General features: G+C 40.2%; 1 protein-coding gene across 2 annotated transcripts; it reads right to left on the bottom strand.

The window, feature by feature from the left end:
• Positions 1-267: 267 nt before the first annotated feature.
• LOC133608810 (uncharacterized) lies at positions 268-18,987 on the bottom strand. 2 transcript variants are annotated; one of them, XM_061964364.2, is made up of 9 exons: positions 18,849-18,987; positions 12,485-12,593; positions 12,147-12,295; positions 11,212-11,357; positions 10,969-11,131; positions 6,890-6,983; positions 6,734-6,812; positions 6,560-6,630; positions 268-2,258 (listed from the first exon to the last, which is right to left on the bottom strand). In XM_061964364.2, the coding sequence occupies exons 1-9, from the start codon at positions 18,904-18,906 to the stop codon at positions 563-565; spliced, it is 2,565 nt and encodes an 854-aa protein (XP_061820348.2). In that variant the 5' UTR covers positions 18,907-18,987; the 3' UTR covers positions 268-562. The 2 variants fall into 2 exon arrangements, with proteins under 2 accessions (XP_061820348.2, XP_061820349.2); XM_061964365.2 differs by having other exon boundaries at positions 12,491-12,593.
• Between the last annotated feature and the right edge of the window lie 61 nt (positions 18,988-19,048).

Genomic DNA, 19,048 nt, shown 5'->3' with positions numbered 1-19,048 from the left:
CTGCTATTTGGGATGTGCCACGTTGCCAGAAGGCTTAGAGAGGAACGAGGACGTCAATTGTGCTTTTCACTCAATAAACAGAAGAAACGAACATACGTTTTGATGTGCACCTTTGAACGCAAAGTCAACTGGGATAGTCTCCAGCTCACCTGCGACCCCAGTGAGGACAAGCGGTATAAAAATGGATGGATGCATTACCAGCAACATAGTTAACAAATACATATTCAAATAATGTTGACTCTGATCAGTCAATAACAAAAACGTGCACAGCAAAAAAAATGTAGCTTTATATTTGGACATTGGAGGTTATATTTGGCATTGGTTGTTTGGGAGTGAAGGATGGGCTTTTCCCAATTAGGGTTGTCATACGTGGTTGAAGTCTTCATCCACTGAGTGACGTTCTAGTTGATATCATTGAGTAGATCCTCTCCAAATGTCATTGTCTAGCAGGCAACAAGTTCTCACATAAAGTGCTCCAGGTAGTCACAAACAAACACACACACAATGTACTGTAAAGTAAAAAAAACCCGCGAAAGATCAAAAGCATTAAAGAAGCAACATGCTACACATTTTTGTAACCACTCACAGTGATCATTTCATGCTGCTGGTCAGTAGCAAGCAAAAAAGGCGTCTGCATGTGACGTGACACTGAGTCAAGAAACTTCAACTCTTCTTCTCTTACAGTACTTTTCTGCACTCCAAACGTATTTCCAGAATGCTTCACTAAACCATGCAATGCTTTGTCCTCCACTAGAAGACTAGCTTCTGATCTTGCGAGCATGAAGCTGTCAGACTTATCACCTTTACTGGCGTTTTCTGATGGTTTTTCTCGAAACTTCTCCAAGTCTTCTTCCTTCCCAACACGTTTCTGGTGTTCAGTCATAGAACAAGGCAGCTTCACTAAACCCTGCAATGCTTTGTAGTCGCCATCGACTGGAAGACTGTCTTGTGACCTTGTGAGCATGAAGCCGTCAGCCTTTCTTCCTTTACTGGCTTCTTCTGATGTTTTTTCTAGAAACTTCAAATCTTTTTTTGTCTGGCTATTTTTCCGGTCAACAATATTAGTACCAGGCTGCTTCACTAAACCTTGAAATGCTCGGTAGTCGTCGTCTCCTGGAAGACTATCTTGTGATCTTGCGAGCATGAAGCTGTCAGCTTTATCAACTTTATTGGTATCTTCTGTTGTTTCTAGAAACTTCTCCAAGTCTTCATCTTTGCCAGCACATTTTTGGTCTGCAATCTTAGCACCAGGCTGTTTCACTAAACCCTGAAATGCTTGGTAGTCGCCATGCACCAGAAGACTCTCTTGTGATCTTGCAAGCATGAAGCCGTCAACCTTATTGCTTTTACTGGCATCTTCTGTTGTTTCTAGAAATTTCTCCAAGTCTTCGTCTTTGCCAACACTTCTCTGATCTGCAATCTTAGCACCAGGCTGTTTCACTAAACCCTGAAATGCTCGGTAGTCGCCATGCACCAGAAGACACTCTTGTGATCTTGCAAGGGTGAAGCTGTCAGCCGTATCACCTTTAATGGCATCTTCTGTTTTTTGTGAAAACTTCCCAAAGTTCTCACTTTTTCCACTACTTTTCAAGTCAACAAACAAAATGCCAGAGTGCATCCTTAAACCCTGAAACGTTTGGTAGTTGCTACAGACCGGAAGACTGCCGTCATCATCACCTGCAAACATCTGCTTGAGGCTCTTGTGTCCGTCCCACGTTTTGGATTCGACGTCTCCATTCAGGCTTGCTTTGCTGCAGTTGAGGGACTCGTCAGAGTGTGAAAATCTCCAAGAGTCTCGAGTGCCCTGCTGGCAAGACGTGCCAGTCAGTATGTAAGACGAAATCATGGTTGGTAATGCCATGTCTTCGCAAGACGACGCTTGCTTGTCGGGGCCGGTGGACGTGACACCTGCTTCTTGGTACTCAAATTGACACATTGTTTCAGACTGGGACTGTTCGGTCTTCATCTGGGGTGGACAGCTTGGCACGATGGAGGAGTATGTTGTTGTATTGTCACAGTCGTATGAACCTAAATATCTCTCGCGATTGCAGGGACTGAGGCGAGCGGGCGGTAGACTACTGGTTAGGGGATGGTTGGTCGACAGTGACATTGGGCTGATGTTCATCAGGGCTTTGCTGATCGCCTCCTGGACACCCGTGATAATGTCAACGGCTTCTGTGCACGTGCCACTGAGAGAAGACGGGCCGCTGCTGATTCCGCTGCTTTGAACGAGGCTCTCTGTGCTGGAACCTTTTGACCTGCAAGCAAAATTACTTGTTAGATCAAACAGCCACAAGAACTTCCATCCATCTATCGATATGTCTGTAGTGCTAATTCTGTTCAGCCTCTTGACTGTGAAAGAGCCTATACCAGCTGACTTTAGGATGAAACACAGACTACACACTGGACTGCTTGATGGTCAACCAACAATAGTGTGTACAAATCGAAATCACTACAGCATTAGCTACGTGAGCTACTGCACTTACAAAAGTCACCACTGGCAGTTATAAAAAAACACAATAAAAGTGTCTACACTGGATGAGTAGCGACTGTTGGTTTTCAGCTGCTCTCTAAACACGAGTACAGTCTCCAATAACAGATAAAAGATACAAAGATGCTAGATTTTCCAAAGAAAACGTCACTTAGAGGATTGTACAATTCTCTAAATAAACTCTGAACACTCGCCCGGAAAAGGGTGGAGTGCCATCTCCGGGTTGGGGAGGAGATCTTGCCCCAAGTGGAGGAGTTCAAGTACCTCTAAGTCTTGTTCACGAGTGAGGGAAGAGTGGATCGTGAGATCGAAACAGGCAGATCGGTGCGACGTCTTCAGTAATGCAGACGCTGTATCGATCTGTTGTGGTGAAGAAGGAGCTGAGCCGGAAGGCAAAGCTCTCAATTTACCGGTCGATCTACGTTCCCATCCTCACCTATAGTCATGAGCTTTGGGTCATGACCGAAAGGACAAGATCACGGGTACAAGCGGCCGAAATGAGTTTCCTCCGCCTGGTGGCGGGGCTCTCCCTTAGAGATAGGGTGAGAAGCTCTGTCATCCGGGGGGAGCTCAAAGTAAAGCCGCTGCTCCTCCACATCGAGAGGAGCCAGATGAGGTGGTTCGGGCATCTGGTCAGGATGCCACCCAAACGCCTCCCTAGGGAGGTGTTTCGGGCACGTCCGACCGGTAGGAGGCCACGGGGAAGACCCAGGACACGTTGGGAAGACTATATATCCCGGCTGGCCTGGGAACGCCTCGGGATCCCCCGGGAGGAGCTGGACGAAGTGGCTGGGGAGAGGGAAGTCTGGGCTTCCCTGCTTAGGCTGCTGCCCCCGCGACCCGACCTCGGATAACCGGAAGAAGATGGATGGATGGATGGAAACTCTGAACAATGGAAAGTTGACAAATGATCTGGCACTAGTTTATATTTTAAAATTGCTGATTTGAACATTTAGCCGTCAATCAAAAAGGGATTCCGCCTCAGACAGATCATCCAATCATCATGCAGAAGCTCACCGTCCAGGCCAGCCGAGGTCAAGCCCACTTTCCATAAACTTCTAGAGACGCCCAGCGTGTGATGGATGGGACAAAGCTGAGCATTTATCCAATGATTGCCTAGTTTAGCTGCAGTGGAACCACCCACTCTATGCTCCCCCATTGAAGTCCAAAGTTGAACGCATCCTAGCGCATACTTAGTCAATGAAATGTAAACACAAAAGTACCTAATTTGACCTTTTTTTTTTTTTTTTACATCTTAGGGGAAGCTGAGCTTCCATTGAAGTATGAGAGCAATCACCACTGCTTTAGATGTATCATATATTATCCAATGATGTTTTACAGCAGTGTTGTGTATTATTTCATCCATCCATCCATTTTCTACAGCCTGTCCCTTTTGGGGTCGCGGGGGGTGCTGGAGACTATCTCAGCTGCATTTGGGTGGAAGGCGGGGTACACCCTGGACAAGTCACCACCTCATCACATGGCCAACACAGATAGACAGACAACATTCACACTCACATTTCCTTTACAGGATTATGAGACAGACCCTGTTTTTGGAAAACTCTTTTAGAAAATCAAATTACCTCGAGAGGGACAAGCGGTAGAAAATGGATGGATAATTAAATGCAAAGCAGTATTTGTTTATTTAAAAATAATAATAATATCAGTATCACCACCAACACACAGCAATGTCCAAACGCTCCACACACAGAAATAGCAACCAATAGCAGCTATTGTGGATTGCTCCCAATAGCTGAATTTTCAGCTACCAAGAAAGAAACAATTTTTACAAATTAGAATGAATAAAAAATAAAAAATAAAAAGTTTGTCTTCTCTCATAAGGATTGTGGACGATAGGCAAAATTTCAGAAAAAAGTGAAGTTCCCCTATAAGGGGACCTATTAGGATTTCTTTGTGGTCTAGGTCAGTGGTCCCCAACCTTTTTGGTCAACGCTTGAAGATTTCTCCCACGGACCGGGGGGTGTATGGTATTTTTTTTTTTTGTCTAAAGTAATACAATCACATGTGCTTACGGACTGTATCCTTGCAGACTGTATTGATCTATATTGATATATAATGTAGGAACCAGAATATTAATAACAGAAAGAAACAACCCTTTTGTGCGAATGAGTGTAAATGGGGGAGAGAGGTTTTTTGGGTTGGTGCACTAATTGTGAGTGTATCTTGTGTTTTTTATGTTGATTTAATAAAAAAATAAATAAAAATAAAAGTTTTTTTATTTTTTTATTTCTTGTGCTCAGTACCAATCGATCCACGGATTGGTACCGGGCCGCGGCCCGGTGGTTGGGGACCACTGGTCTAGGTGGTATGGATCATTTCTGTGTTTGGAGCGTTTGAACTTTGCAGCGTGTGTTGCCCCTGTTGTTCAAACAGGGGCAACAAAATCGTAGAGTAGGATAAAAAAAAACATTTGTCATATTGTTTAGCTCCTTGACCAGAGGTTGCCAAACAGTCGATCACGATCGACCGGTCGATCTTTGTGACCCTACCGGTCGATCCCGAAAATATATATATATAAAAAAAAGTATTAATATGACATCAGTAACAACCTTACCAGGAGAGTGAATGTCAGACCCGCAAACAGGTGTGCATTTTAACTCCTGAACACGCCTCGCCTCTCTCTCTTGGCCAAAACCCACCGAGCATGGCGGCACACTTCACCCGCTCGTCTCGTAGACGCGCATTTCATGACGTGCTCATAAATCATCGAGCTGCAACAATGCATTAAGGCTGACTGTTGCAACGAATTGGACACTTTCTAACATCTTCCTGCATGCGAGGACTTGCTTTTTGGAGACCCATTAGGAGAAAAGGCGTCCACACTTTCTGGGCAACAATCAACCGGCTTCCACTCTCCAGCAATGTGATGCTCTGCTGGAAGTTCTGCCACGTCTTCCACAAACTGTAAGGTTCCGCAAAGGCGAGTGGCCCGTTCTTCGATCACGGAGCCCACCGTCATCATCATCATCGCTCGACTGCAACAGGAAGCTAACAAGCCAAATAATCAAGTCCTTGAACATTGTTCCAAAGTACGGATTTTATGTTGATTTATATACAAAAGTAAACTTTGACATGTGCAAAGGCAGAAATATATGATAAAACAAGGCGCAGGCTAAAGAAGGACTTTCCCGTTTATCCCCTCTTTATCACACAGGAAAAACCCGCCAAGTGAACAGCTGAGTTTACTACTTCTAGCGCCCATATGTGACCATGGGATGAACAAATATAATACAGCTAGAGGACTATATAACCATAAACAGTTAGTTTATACAGCAGAGACATGTTGACATCAGCCAATAATAAAAAACTTTTTTTTTTTTACTATGTATATACATCCATCCATCCATGTTCTACCGCTTGTCCCTTTTGGGGTAACAGGGGGTGCTGGAGCCTATCTCAGCTGCACACGGGCAGTGGGCGGGGTACACCCTGGAGAAGTCGCCTATATGTATATATATATATATATATATATACTGTATATATATATATATATATATATATATATATAAAGTGACGCATTAGACCAGGGATCGAAAAGGTTGGTGACCACTGTGCTGGACAGTTATTTGATGATTCTTCTGACTTCCTCATTGATCAACATTAGCATCATAAGTAACTCCTCCTCTGTTGCTTAATAACTTTTCCAGTCATGGCTCTTACATGTCACTAGTGTGTGTGTGTGTGTGACAGGAGGAAAACCTCTGTTTCCTGTTGACAAATCACTGGAATCTCTTTCTGAATTTTTTATAGAGAAAAAATACTGTATTTTTGGTGGTTTTAGACAAAAATAACAAAAATGTGCCAGGTTTTGGTCAATTAGGGACGCACGAAGGTAGCTTTGGTTAAGACGTCTTTGTGTGTAGTTTTTGTTCTGTATCTGGATTTTCTCTGCATACTCTGGTTTCCTCCCTCATCCCAAAAACAGGTTAGTTAAATGGAGACTCTAATTTGTCCATAAATTAATTGTCCACAGGTGTAAATATGAGTGTGAATGGTTGTGTATATGATTGACGGGTGACAGGTTGTTTCTTTGTTCACAATACTAACCATGATTTGATGTCATCGTTGGGCGGCTCAACATAGATAGATGATATGATGGGCGCTGTAGGCTTCAAAACCTTCAACAACAACAAAATCTCCATCAACTCGCTGTCCATTTTAAGAGTCAAATAAACATTCATGAAGAGGGTCAAAGTTCATGAGGAAATACGGTCAACAAACCTCTTGTTCACTACGATTTAAATCGAGAAGTTTGGAATTTTGATAATCGCCGACCGAGTCCCAGTACTTGGCTCGACACCTAAAATAAAAACCAAGACAGGTATGAATAACCGCCATCTCTGCGGTATCTATTATGAAAGAGGAAAACAAACTTACTTCACGTAACAGCCATACGTCGCACAGGTGGCAATGACGGCTACCAGGCTGAGGCTGACGATGACTGCCACTAGTAAGCGCTGAGGTGATGGTGCTGAAGAGTTAGAAAATGTACAAAGTATATAATTGGTTTCCATTTCATGATGCTGAAACAATAGAATAGTGAGTCTCTCGAGGATTTTGCTAAATTGCGATCGCAACAATCCCTGCAATTTTCTCCAATGACCGCACCTTCACTGCAAATTTGACTTGGACAGTTAGGCCCTGATTTATTAAGTTCCAAATACCACGCGCTAAACATCATGTGCAATCTATAAAATATTGTGTATTACTAACACTGCGTGGGCAATTGAAGAGTAGTGCAGACCGCCCTATTTAAATGAGGATTTTGCATGTACTATATGTGGCTTCACCAAAGACCCTCTCATTTACTGCAAATGTATAATATGTGGTGTTTTGCTGTTTTAAAACATGCAGGAGACATCTACCACATTTTATGGGCATTTTGGAAGCAGTCCTGCAGTGACTCTATGTTGAAACCATTTTTTTTTTTTGCCGCAAAAAATAGATAGATAGATAGATAGATAGATAGATAGTACTCTTTTGATTCCTTCAGGAGAGTTCCCTCAGGAAAATTAAAATGCACTCATTGGGGAGAGAGGCTGCACTTACTCCACTCAAGAGGAAAAAATGCATACCTAAAATATTTTTTATATATAAAATAATATTTTTCTAATATATAGTCTGTGTCAGTGGTTCTCAAACTTTTTTTCTTTTTTTTTTACCACGTACCACCATTATGAGCAACATTAAAATACAGTAGCGTAGTAGGCCTCGGTATTCATTATAAAAACAAGGCAGTGTCATGTCTGTGTGATCATGTTTTGTTTTAGTCATGTTCGGTTTTGTTTTTGGACTCTTTGTGCACTTTTGTTTGTTTTGTCACCATAGCAACCCATTAGTTTTCACCTGTCATGTCACGCACCTGTTTCACGTTTTGAGTCACGCACCTGTTTTCTACGTATTGACAGGCAGAGGTTTTATTTAGTACATTTAATATTTTTGGCCACTGTAACATTACACACAGTTTGCACAGTAACTCTGTGTTTGAATATAGGAAAATAAAACACTGTACTTTAACCAAGGGGGTCTTTGGCATACCACTAGATGGAAGCCGTGTACTACTAGTGGTACACGCACCACAATTTGAGAATCCCTGATCTGCACCACAGGTGCCAAATTCCCAGAAAAAAAGAAAACAAATGTACAACATGGGCCCGCATGGCAAACTTCAGCATAGTTTGAGAATCACTGATCCATGTGAAATTAACAAACGCCATTTAAAAAAAAAAAATACTAAAGGACACCAAAACCCATCAGTTGAATTTGTTTAAAAGAAAAACCTTAAGTCCTCTCGCAGCTATAAAATTATAAAATTATGTTGCTGAATTGACGATATGTTTAATTTTTTTTTTCTGACCATCTAAAATGTTGACACACTGATCCTGATTCCATGTGTGGAACTGTCAGTTTGCGTGTCGTTCCCACACGTGCTAAATAAAACTCCAAAGAGTGCTCGCAAAAGGGTGATGAGTGTTGATAAATCACATTGCGCGCGCCTAATAATTGTAGTTGCATCTTCTCCTCCCAGTATTGTGGCCGTTCTAATGATCAGCATTTATTCAGCATATTAATGAAGTCAGAGACGCAAAATTAATTCTGCTTAACAGACGCAATTTACTTTGCACACGCTTAGTAGATCAGCTTTGCGTGTGCTATCAGGTTCGCGCATGTTTTAGTACTCGCAAACCTTTAGTAAATCAGGCCCTAGCTCCACCCCCGCGTGCATCATCATTTTGATGCGAATGTACTTAATTGTTATCGACTCGGACAATAAAGATGTCCTCTCCAAAGTCATGGTTGTATTTGACCTTTTTGGACTTTGTACTTGAGATCATAATAAAGTGTGGACAGACTTAATTATGGAACTACTAAATTATTAGTTTGTAAACCTCCAATAATAAGTTCTAGTTGGCAAAAAGGAACTAAAATAAATAGAAAAATATATGATTTTTTATTTAATAAAGAAATCTCTGAAGGCTGCCCCATATAACACATATGGAAAATGGGAGGACTTTTTTGACTGCCCGTTGCCGTGGGATACAATATTCAAATTAATCTACAAAACTACTATTGATGTGCAAAATTGTTATTTTCAAATTAAAATCATTTATAACTTCTTACCCACGGGTTTTTGGGTTGGTGCACTATTTGTAAGTGTATCTTGTGTTGTTAATGTTGATTTAATTAAAATATAAAAAATAAAAACTTAATTTACTAATGAGTACTTATTATTTATGTATTCATCTGTACATCACACTGTGGGTTACATTCTTTATACATGCCGTTGACGACAATTAATTTTTTTTAAATCCTGTCACAAACTTTTCCACTACTTCTACTGGGTTGAACAGGGTGCCTGTTGATTAGATTGAGCACTGTTGCCGCCGAGCTTTAGGCTTGTGTATATTTCTAACTAATGAATACGGGAGTGGAGATGCAAATAATAAAAATCCCAGGGGGCCCAGACTCACTATTCGAAAAACACTGCTTTACAAGATTCTATACGCTATCCTGTAAGGCACATTGATTGATTGATTGAATTATTATTTTTTTTTTTTAAACATTTTGGCAGGGACAAGGCTTGAAAAGGGGTTGGATGAAGCAAATGCTTATAATATCCCAACCCCTCTCACTCATTCCACATTTAACATAAACAATATAATACAAGAACAATACTATACAAACAAAAACAAGAAAAGCTCCTGTACACTAACAATACAATAGTACCACTGTTACTATGGGACAAGACAAGACGAGACAAAACACACACACACACACACACACACACACACACGCACACACACACACACACACACACACACACACACACACACACACACACACACACACACACACACACACACACACACACACACACACACACACACACACACACACACACACACACACACAGGCCCAAACACTCTCTGACCATACACCTCTCTCCCATGGCTCTGTGCTGAGGGCATCACTCTCTTTCCTCCTCGTACTTCTTCAGTACTTCTTTTTTAAACAGTCTTTTAAATTGAATCATGTTAGAACAGGTTTTTAACTCGTCCCCTAAGTTGTTCCACAGACTGACTCCACGCACTGAAATGCACATTGATTTTAAAGTTGTTCTAAATTTAGGAAAATATAATTTGTTGTTTCCTCTTAGACTGTAACTATGGTGAGCATCTCTATCCTGGAATAGGTTTTGTATATTGGATGGTAGAGGGTTTTGGGATGCCCTAAACATAATTTGAGCAGTTTTAAAATTGATCACATCGTGCAGTTTAAGTTGCTTTAACTCCATGAATAGTGGATTTGAATGATGTAAGTAGTGAACATTGGACACAATCCTAATGGCCTTTTTCTGCAGAGTGACTAAAGGCTGTAAATGGGATTTATAACAATTTCCCCAGACTTCAACACAATAGTTTAGATATGACATAATAAATGAATGATACAATAAAAGCCCAGGAGTTATAAACGTGCATTGTTCAAATGTTTTAACCCAAACATATTTATCATATTAACAGCCTTCACAGTAAAACATTGAACACAAATTGGTAACACCATATGCTGACAAAATGCCGTTACAAAAAAAGCCTCAAAGCATTGGAACCTTTGTCGCAACTTTTTGAAAAAGCTGCCGCAAATTCATTTTTGACCACAACGACCACAAAAAAAGCCCACAAAATGCTGGAGGGACTGAACAGTATTAAATGCCAGACTATTACATGAGTTTTGGCTGAAAAACAATTTTTCTGAAACATTTTTTCTGCACCTCTTTTCTTAAATCAGGGTCTGCTCACAATAGGAACTGAAAATGTGCAAATTTTGCCTTCGACATAACTAAAGCTAGCTTAGCAGGTTTAAAAATATAGTTTTCTTTATTTTCTTAAAGCCGTCTCACACTTTGAAAATTGATAGCGCATCGGCTAGTGACTTTTCTGATGGTGATGAAGACTCACGGCTCGTAAATCTGTACTCCTCGCTGCGGTCGCTCGGCTGGTATCCGCGTTCCAGAAAATTCTGCGCGGTGACCACATATGTTGTGCTGGGCGCCAAGTGTTCACCGAGTATTTCAAGGAAACACGGCTCATCTGCTGTTAGAACCCTGACAATTTCAGACACCTGGTGATGAGAAAGGGGGAAATAAGTCAAAACAGTTCAAATTCTGAAGTCCAATATAAACTAGGCAGCTTTATTCTCACCTCTTTTGTGTCTCCTTCTTTGCGATAGGTCACATTTGTCATAATGTCTTCCCTTAAACTGCTTCTATGGATGTTTGACCTCCACTTCACTACAACATTCCCATTTGACTCCTTCACTGAGACAATTGTTGGGGTATTGGGTTTTACTGCAACATGACAAGACTTATCAATCAATCCATTTTTTTTGTAAAGCTATTTTCATACACATAAAATGTAGCACACAGTACTTTACATTTAAAAACATTTCGGGAGGTGGAGGCGGCGGGGGCGTTGTTAAGAGGGGAGGAGTATATTTACAGCTAGAATTCACCAAGTCAAGTATTTCATATATATATATATATATATATATATAAATACTTGACTTTCAGTGAATTCTAGCTATATATATATATATATATATATATATATATATATATATATATTTTATTATATATATATATATAGCCCGATTGTAGCTGAGATAGGCTCCAGCGCCCCCTGCGACCCCAAAGGGAATAAGCGGTAGAAAAGAAAATGGATGGATGGATATATATATATATATATATATATATATATATATATATATATATATATATATATATATATATATATACATTATACACACGCTAGTGATCACGGTACCGCTAAAAATAGTTAGTCTGCGTTAGCGCTTATAATAACAATATCACTAATACTTGGTTAAAATTCAAATCACAAAATGTAAATGGCGTATTGTTGGCGCTTTTTGGATAGTTTTTTATTGGGTTATATTGGCGGAATAGAGGACCTCCCTTTAGCTCCGCTGTAATCAGACTTTTGTTTACGTTTATTTAATATCTAGAATTCATTAAAAAAATACAATAATGATGTGAACGATAGGAAAAATTAAAAAAAAAAGTGCAGAGAACCTTTAAGTCTCTTAAGGGTCAATGAGAGACTTTGAGTTGTAAACTCACCGTGGTAATTAACCGAGATGTTTTTGGATTCCACATCTTTTCCGCCTCTCCGAAGAGATGCCAGGTGAGTCTCGCCTGAAACCAGAGTCATATCGACGGAGCAGCAACATTTTCCACTCGCAGACTGAACAGGAAGACAGTAGCGCTCACTGTGGAGCCAAAACAAAACCAATCATCGTTTGCTCTTTACCACCACTGATGGATGCTTCTTGTGGTTTTTGGGGGATAGTGGACAAGCTTTTTCATTTGGGTTCATGTCAAGAGTATTGTACATTGTATTGATGTCACACATTCATAAGTGCATTTATGTACATAGATTTCAGAAGGACATGACTCACCCATACCCATCGTTGCTCCAGAGAGACACGTTGTAGTCAGTGCAATTTTGAGCCTCAAAGTGACATGTCATCAGCCTCTCACCATTGTTGGTACAATCAAGATTCACTCCTGTTGGGGTGTATTGACAAAAATGAAGGTCACTGAATTGGAATACAATCTGTAGGTCTTTTTCCTCTGCCTGCAATATTTCAACTATTTATGTTTATTTCCTACACCAGAGGTTCTCAAACCTTTTTTCCCAAGTACCACCACAGAAAAAACTTGGCTTTCCAAGTACCACTATAATGACCAACATTTAAATACAGTTGCGTAGTAGGCCTAAATATTCATTAAAAACAAGGCAGAGGTTTTATTTAACAAGTATATTTAATATTTGTAGCCACTGTAATATATATATATATATATATTTATTTTATTATATATATATATATAGCCCGATTGTAGCTGAGATAGGCTCCAGCGCCCCCTGCGACCCCAAAGGGAATAAGCAGTAGAAAATGGATGGATGGATATATATATATATATATATATATATATATATATATATATATATATATATATATATATATATATATATATATATATATATATATATATATATACATATAGAGAGAAATACTTGAATTTCAGTGTTCATTTATTTACACATATACACACACATAACACTCATCTACTCATTGTTGAGTTAAGGGTTGAATTGTCCATCCTTGTTCTATTCTCTGTCACTATTTTTCTAACCATGCTGAACACCCTCTCTGATTTATGCATTGTGCTTCGTCTCCTTGTTGTGTGCGCAGTTGTGCACTGCACTCTCTAAAAGCCGTAGATGATATTGTCACATATGCATGTACAGTAGATGGCAGTATTGTCCTGTTTAAGAGTGTCACAGCATTGCTGTTTACGGCAGACGAACTGCTTTACGGTAGACGAAAACGTGACTGCTGTTGTTGTGTGTTGTTACCGCGCTGGGAGGACGTTAATGAAACTGCCTAACAATAAACCCACATAAGAAACCAAGAACTCGCCCTCGATCATTCTACAGTTATAACGTGATTGGGCAGGAACGCTGTTTATATTGTGGGAAAGCGGACGTGAAAACAGGCTGTCGAAACGTTACTCAGGTCCGCCTGAATTTTCGGAGATTTTCGGGAGAAAATTTGTCCCGGGAGGTTTTCGGGAGAGGCGCTGAATTTCGGGAGTCTCCCGGAAAATCCGGGAGGGTTGACAAGTATGGCTGTCATTAGGATTCTGACAGCTAGAATGCTCAGATATTCCCATTTAGATGAAAAATGACTCATAATCCTCGCGAAAAAAAGCGTCTTTTCGTGTCGTTCTCGCCATATCCGGGTCTAAATTGGCTGTCAAAGTGTGCCAACTTGTCAGAACATGCCCTCGTCCTTCTACTATCCAACGGAGAGGCATGATTTATTATTTACAATAAACTTCCATGAGCAAAGAAGCGAGGAAGAAGCTTAGGTCTTTTTCCTCTGCCTGCAATATTTCAACTATTTATGTTTATTTCCTACACCAGAGGTTCTCAAACCTTTTTTCCCAAGTACCACCACAGAAAAAACTTGGCTTTCCAAGTACCACTATAATGACCAACATTTAAATACAGTTGCGTAGTAGGCCTAAATATTCATTAAAAACAAGGCAGAGGTTTTATTTAACAAGTATATTTAATATTTGTAGCCACTGTAACATCACACACAGTTTGAACAGTACGACTGTGTTTGAATATAGGAAAATAAAACAATCTACTCAGTGGCCTAGTGGTTAGAGTGTCCACCCTGAGCTCGGTAGGTTGTGAGTTCAAACCCCGGCCGAGTCATATCAAAGACTATAAAGATGGGACCCATTACCTCCCTGCTTGGCACTCAGCATCAAGGGTTGGAATTGGGGGTTAAATCACCAAAAATGATTCCCGGGCGTGGCACCGCTGCAGCCCACTGCTCCCCTCACCTCCCAGGGGGTGAACAAGGGGATGGGTCAAATGCAGAGGACGAATTTCACCACACCTAGTGTGTGTGTGTGTGTGAGACACTCATTGGTACTTTAACTTGAACTTTAATCATGTGATTCCTTGGCGTACCACTTGATGAAGCCCACATACCACTAATGGTAGACCTACTACAGTTTGAGAATCACTGATCTACACCACAGGTTCAACCTCCCGCCAGCGAGACAAAATGAAAATCAACATGCATCCGGTCAGCATGGCAAACTTCAGCATGTAAAAACCCTGATTTACCGGGGCATCACTACCCATTACATCAGGGGTGTCAAACGTACGGCCCACGGGCCGGATCAGGCCCGCAAACAGGTTTTATCCGGCCCGCGGGTTGAGTTTGCCAAGTATAAAAATGAGCCGAATTTTTTGAATGAAAGAAGCTGCTGTTCTAAACGTGTCCACTAGATGTCGCAATCGCAATTCTTTGTATCGTTGTAGATCATAGGTGTCAAACTCTGGCCCGCGGGCCAAATTTGGCCCGCCGTGTAATTTCATTTGACCCTTGAGGCAATATCAAATTAACATTAGAGCCGGCCCGCTGGTATTATTTTCAGTGCCCCTCTTGAAAGTCTGTCGGGGCAACCATTCTCCCGAATTTCTCCCGATTGCCACCCGGACAACAATATTGGGGGCGTGCCTTAAAGCCACTGCCTTTAGCGTCCTCTACAACCTGTCGTCACGTCTGCTTTTCCTCCATACAAACAGCGTGCCGGCCCCTGTCACATGATATATGCGGCTTCTACACACACATAAGTGAATGCAAAGTATACTTGATCAACAGCCATACAGGTCACACTGAGGGTGGCCGCATAAACAACTTTAACACTGTTACAAATATGCGCCACACTGTGAAACCACACCAAACAAGAATGACAAACACATTTCGGGAGAACATCCGCACTGTAACACAACATAAACACAACAGAACAAATACCCAGAACCCCTTGCAGCACTAACTCTTCCGGGACGCTACAATATACAACCCCCCCACTATCACCAACCCCCCCCCCCCCGCCCCCCCCTTTCTCTTGCTACTTCAAGGCTTGAATGTTAGATTCATTCATTATTATTTTATTTTCAAATTTATTATTAGCCTGTGGAAAAAGTTTATTTTGATATTTACCTCAGAAGGCTGCAAATAGAAAAGAGACATTCAATTTTTATTAAAATTTTATTTGATATGCCATTGATATTTTTTAATTATTATTATTATTATTTGAAACTCGATTTTGCATGTCATTATAAAGTTATATAAGCCTTGCTTGTTCAATATGCAATGCAAAACTTGTTTGGGTCCCTATTAAAAGGTTAATTTGTTCAACCTTGGCCCGCGGCTTTGTTTTTTTTTTGGCCCACTCTGTATTTGAGTTTGACACCCCTGTTGTAGATGATGCTACATATGTAAAATAAAAAATTCACCACATGATGTTAGTGCACCAGTCGAGGAAAATGAGCAAACTACATCCTGTAATTTGATTTTGATATTATTTTTTTATATTGATAGATTGAAAATTAACACCAATGAGTTGACTGATGAACATTATCACATAATTTATTCAGAAAGTATAAATAACGACAAATAAAGATAGAATAAGATTAACCGCAACATGTAAGTGTAAAAATAACCCAACAACATTATGATTTGTACATTTTCAGAATGTGCTTGTTCTATTTTTAAACAAAGAAAACAATCTGAAGTTGTCTTTATTTTTAAGTTATCGTGCCGTGATTTTACCAGTCCGGCCCACTTGGGAGTAGATTTTTCTCCATGTGGCCCCCGATCTAAAATGAGTTTGACACCCCTGCATTACATCCTATACGGATACTAATGGTCGCCACAGTTGTATTAATAGGATGCATTACACTAACTGTTCTTACCAAGTGTGTCATGTTACCATCAAAAGTAGCAATAATGTAATTGTGCACAACTAAAAACGACACCACTTTAACTATTAAACACTGTCTCTACAAAATAACACATTAAAGATGCGTATTAACACAGCGATACGTCAACGTAGGAGTGTTTTGAGATAAGAGCTGTCCCTCAGCTAATTGTTATACTTTAAGTTGCAAGCAAACATTGGAGTTACAAGCATTCCCACCATTTTATTTGGCCTAGCAAATGTCACAGTAAGATTTGTCAAAAACATCTAGTCTTACTCGCGAGCATTATCTTATAGCTGAAGATGGACACAACTTTTTTTTTCAACCATGGGAAGGAAAAAAGTGAGTGTGAAGGACAAAGCTGAGAAGAAGAAGCGGATGATATTCATTGAATTAAAGAAAGAAATCATCAAAAACATGACCGAGTGTGTCGCAGACTTGGCGAAGCTGTTCGAACCTGTCACCGCTAGTCTGCACCGTACTCAAGTAGAATTCATCTAAAACCAGCCGATGATGTTAAAATAATATCTAAATAGCGGACATTTATCTGTGAAAATATGGAGAAGCTGCTGACGATGTGTTTGACAGAGAAGCAGCTGGAAGGAGATACCGTAGAAGTCCACTCTCCAAGGTAAATACTGCACAATATTATTAAATTGCGTCATAAAAACTACTGTAGTGGAGAGTAGTACATTCTATTTCATTTTTTATACAGTATTTTTGTATCTACAGTTAGTTTTTCTTTTTAAAATCGGATTTTACATGTTAAACTTCTGCTGTTTTAACAACAATTAATTTGATTTCAATTCATTTCAATGGGCGCCTTTGATTGTTTTGAGTTAAGAACTCTGTCACCGACCAACCAATTGAGCTCATATGTTGAAGTAGTACTGTAATTGTAATGACAACAAGGATAATTGGGGAAACGCTTGCTTTTCAGACACACTTTCAGACTTGCCGACTCTCCCGGATTCAGCGGAAGACTCACGGAAATTGCACTACATCCAGACTGAAGTTATAAACCTCCCGGATTTTTAATCAATCACTCACAGTTTGTTTATATAGCCCTAAATCACGAGTGTCTCAAAAGGCTGCACAAGCCACAACGTCATCCTCGGCTCAGATCCCACATCAGGGCAAGGGGAAACTCAACCCAGTGGGCTACAATGAGAAACCTTGGAGGGGACCGCAGATTTTTATGTTTTTGTGTTTACATTTTGTGCTGGAATATTCTTTACTCAATAAATAATGTATTTGAATGTTGTCAAAAACTAACATTATGTTTTATTCCAACTAGAGATGTCCGATAATATCGGACTGCCGATATTATCGGCCGATAAATGCTTTAGAATGTAATATCGGATATCATCGGTATTGGTTTCAAAAAGTAAAATTTATGAATTTTTAAAACGCCGCTGTATGGAGTGGTACACGGATGTAGGGAGAGGTACAGAGCGCCAATAAACCTTAAAGGCACTGCCTTTGCGTGCCGGCCCAATCACATAATATCTACGGCTTTTCACACACACACAAGTGAATGCAATGCATACTTGCACCGTAACACAACATAAACACAACAGAACAAATACCCAGAACCCCTTGCAGCACTAACTCTTCCGGGACGCTACAATATACACCCCCCGCTACCCCCCCTCCACCTCATACCCCGCCCCCCCAACCCCGCCCACCTCAACCTCCTCATGCTCTCTCAGGGAGAGCATGTCCCAGATTCCAAGCTGCTGTTTTGAGGCATGTTAAAAAAAATAATGCACTTTGTGACTTCAATAATAAATATGACAGTGCCATGTTGGCATTTTATCCAAAACTTGAGTTGATTTATTTTGGAAAACTTTGTTACATTGTTTAATACATTCAGCGGGGCATCACAACAAAATTAGGCATAATAATGTGTTAATTCCACGACTGTATATATCGGTATCGGTTGATATCGGAATCGGTAATTAAGAGTTGGACAATATCGGAATATCGGATATCGTCGGACATCTCTAATTCCAACTAACCTATTTTTGTAACACGGTTAAAGTTATTCCTCATATTTCTGCACAATATCTTAGATATGTTATCACTATCTATCAGTAGGGAATATGGAGTGATTTCTGGTCCAGAAAATATTTAGCATTGTTCATTATTGAAATATTTACCTTGGGGAAATAGTAAAGAGGAATATCCTGAAGTAGAAGTGAAACAAATGCATGTCAACAATAATAAGTATGACACAGACAGGTCAATAAACATGATCGAGTTATTCATAGTATTTCAATTAAAGTTAAATATGTATCAACATGGTATGAGAACAACATGTATGTTAAACCCGGATTACAGTATACTATCAGACGCCAACATCATAAAAGCTGTGTGTTTATGTTGTTCCATGTAACGGCTATGCGTTACATATTGTGTTACAATCTGTTGACATATGTTGACATACTGGATGTTACAGGACTCACCAGGGAGAGCTGCTGAGGTTGCAATGGTTCCAACATGAAGAAAAAGAATAGCAAACATTTTCAGAAAAAAAAAAAGCAATGGTCTCTTTTTGCTTTCTCTTTTGATCCGGGCGGACACTTTGCTGCAGTTGTGATCCAACTCGAATATGTGCGGGCGTACTTCCTCATTTGGGAAAGTCTTACTGGAATTGTGAGCGATA

This window comes from Nerophis lumbriciformis, linkage group LG06 (assembly GCF_033978685.3).
Source record: "Nerophis lumbriciformis linkage group LG06, RoL_Nlum_v2.1, whole genome shotgun sequence".
NCBI lineage: Eukaryota > Metazoa > Chordata > Actinopteri > Syngnathiformes > Syngnathidae > Nerophis > Nerophis lumbriciformis.
The sequence above is the reverse complement of the archived record's forward strand: the minus strand, read 5'-3'. Positions and strand labels throughout refer to the sequence as shown.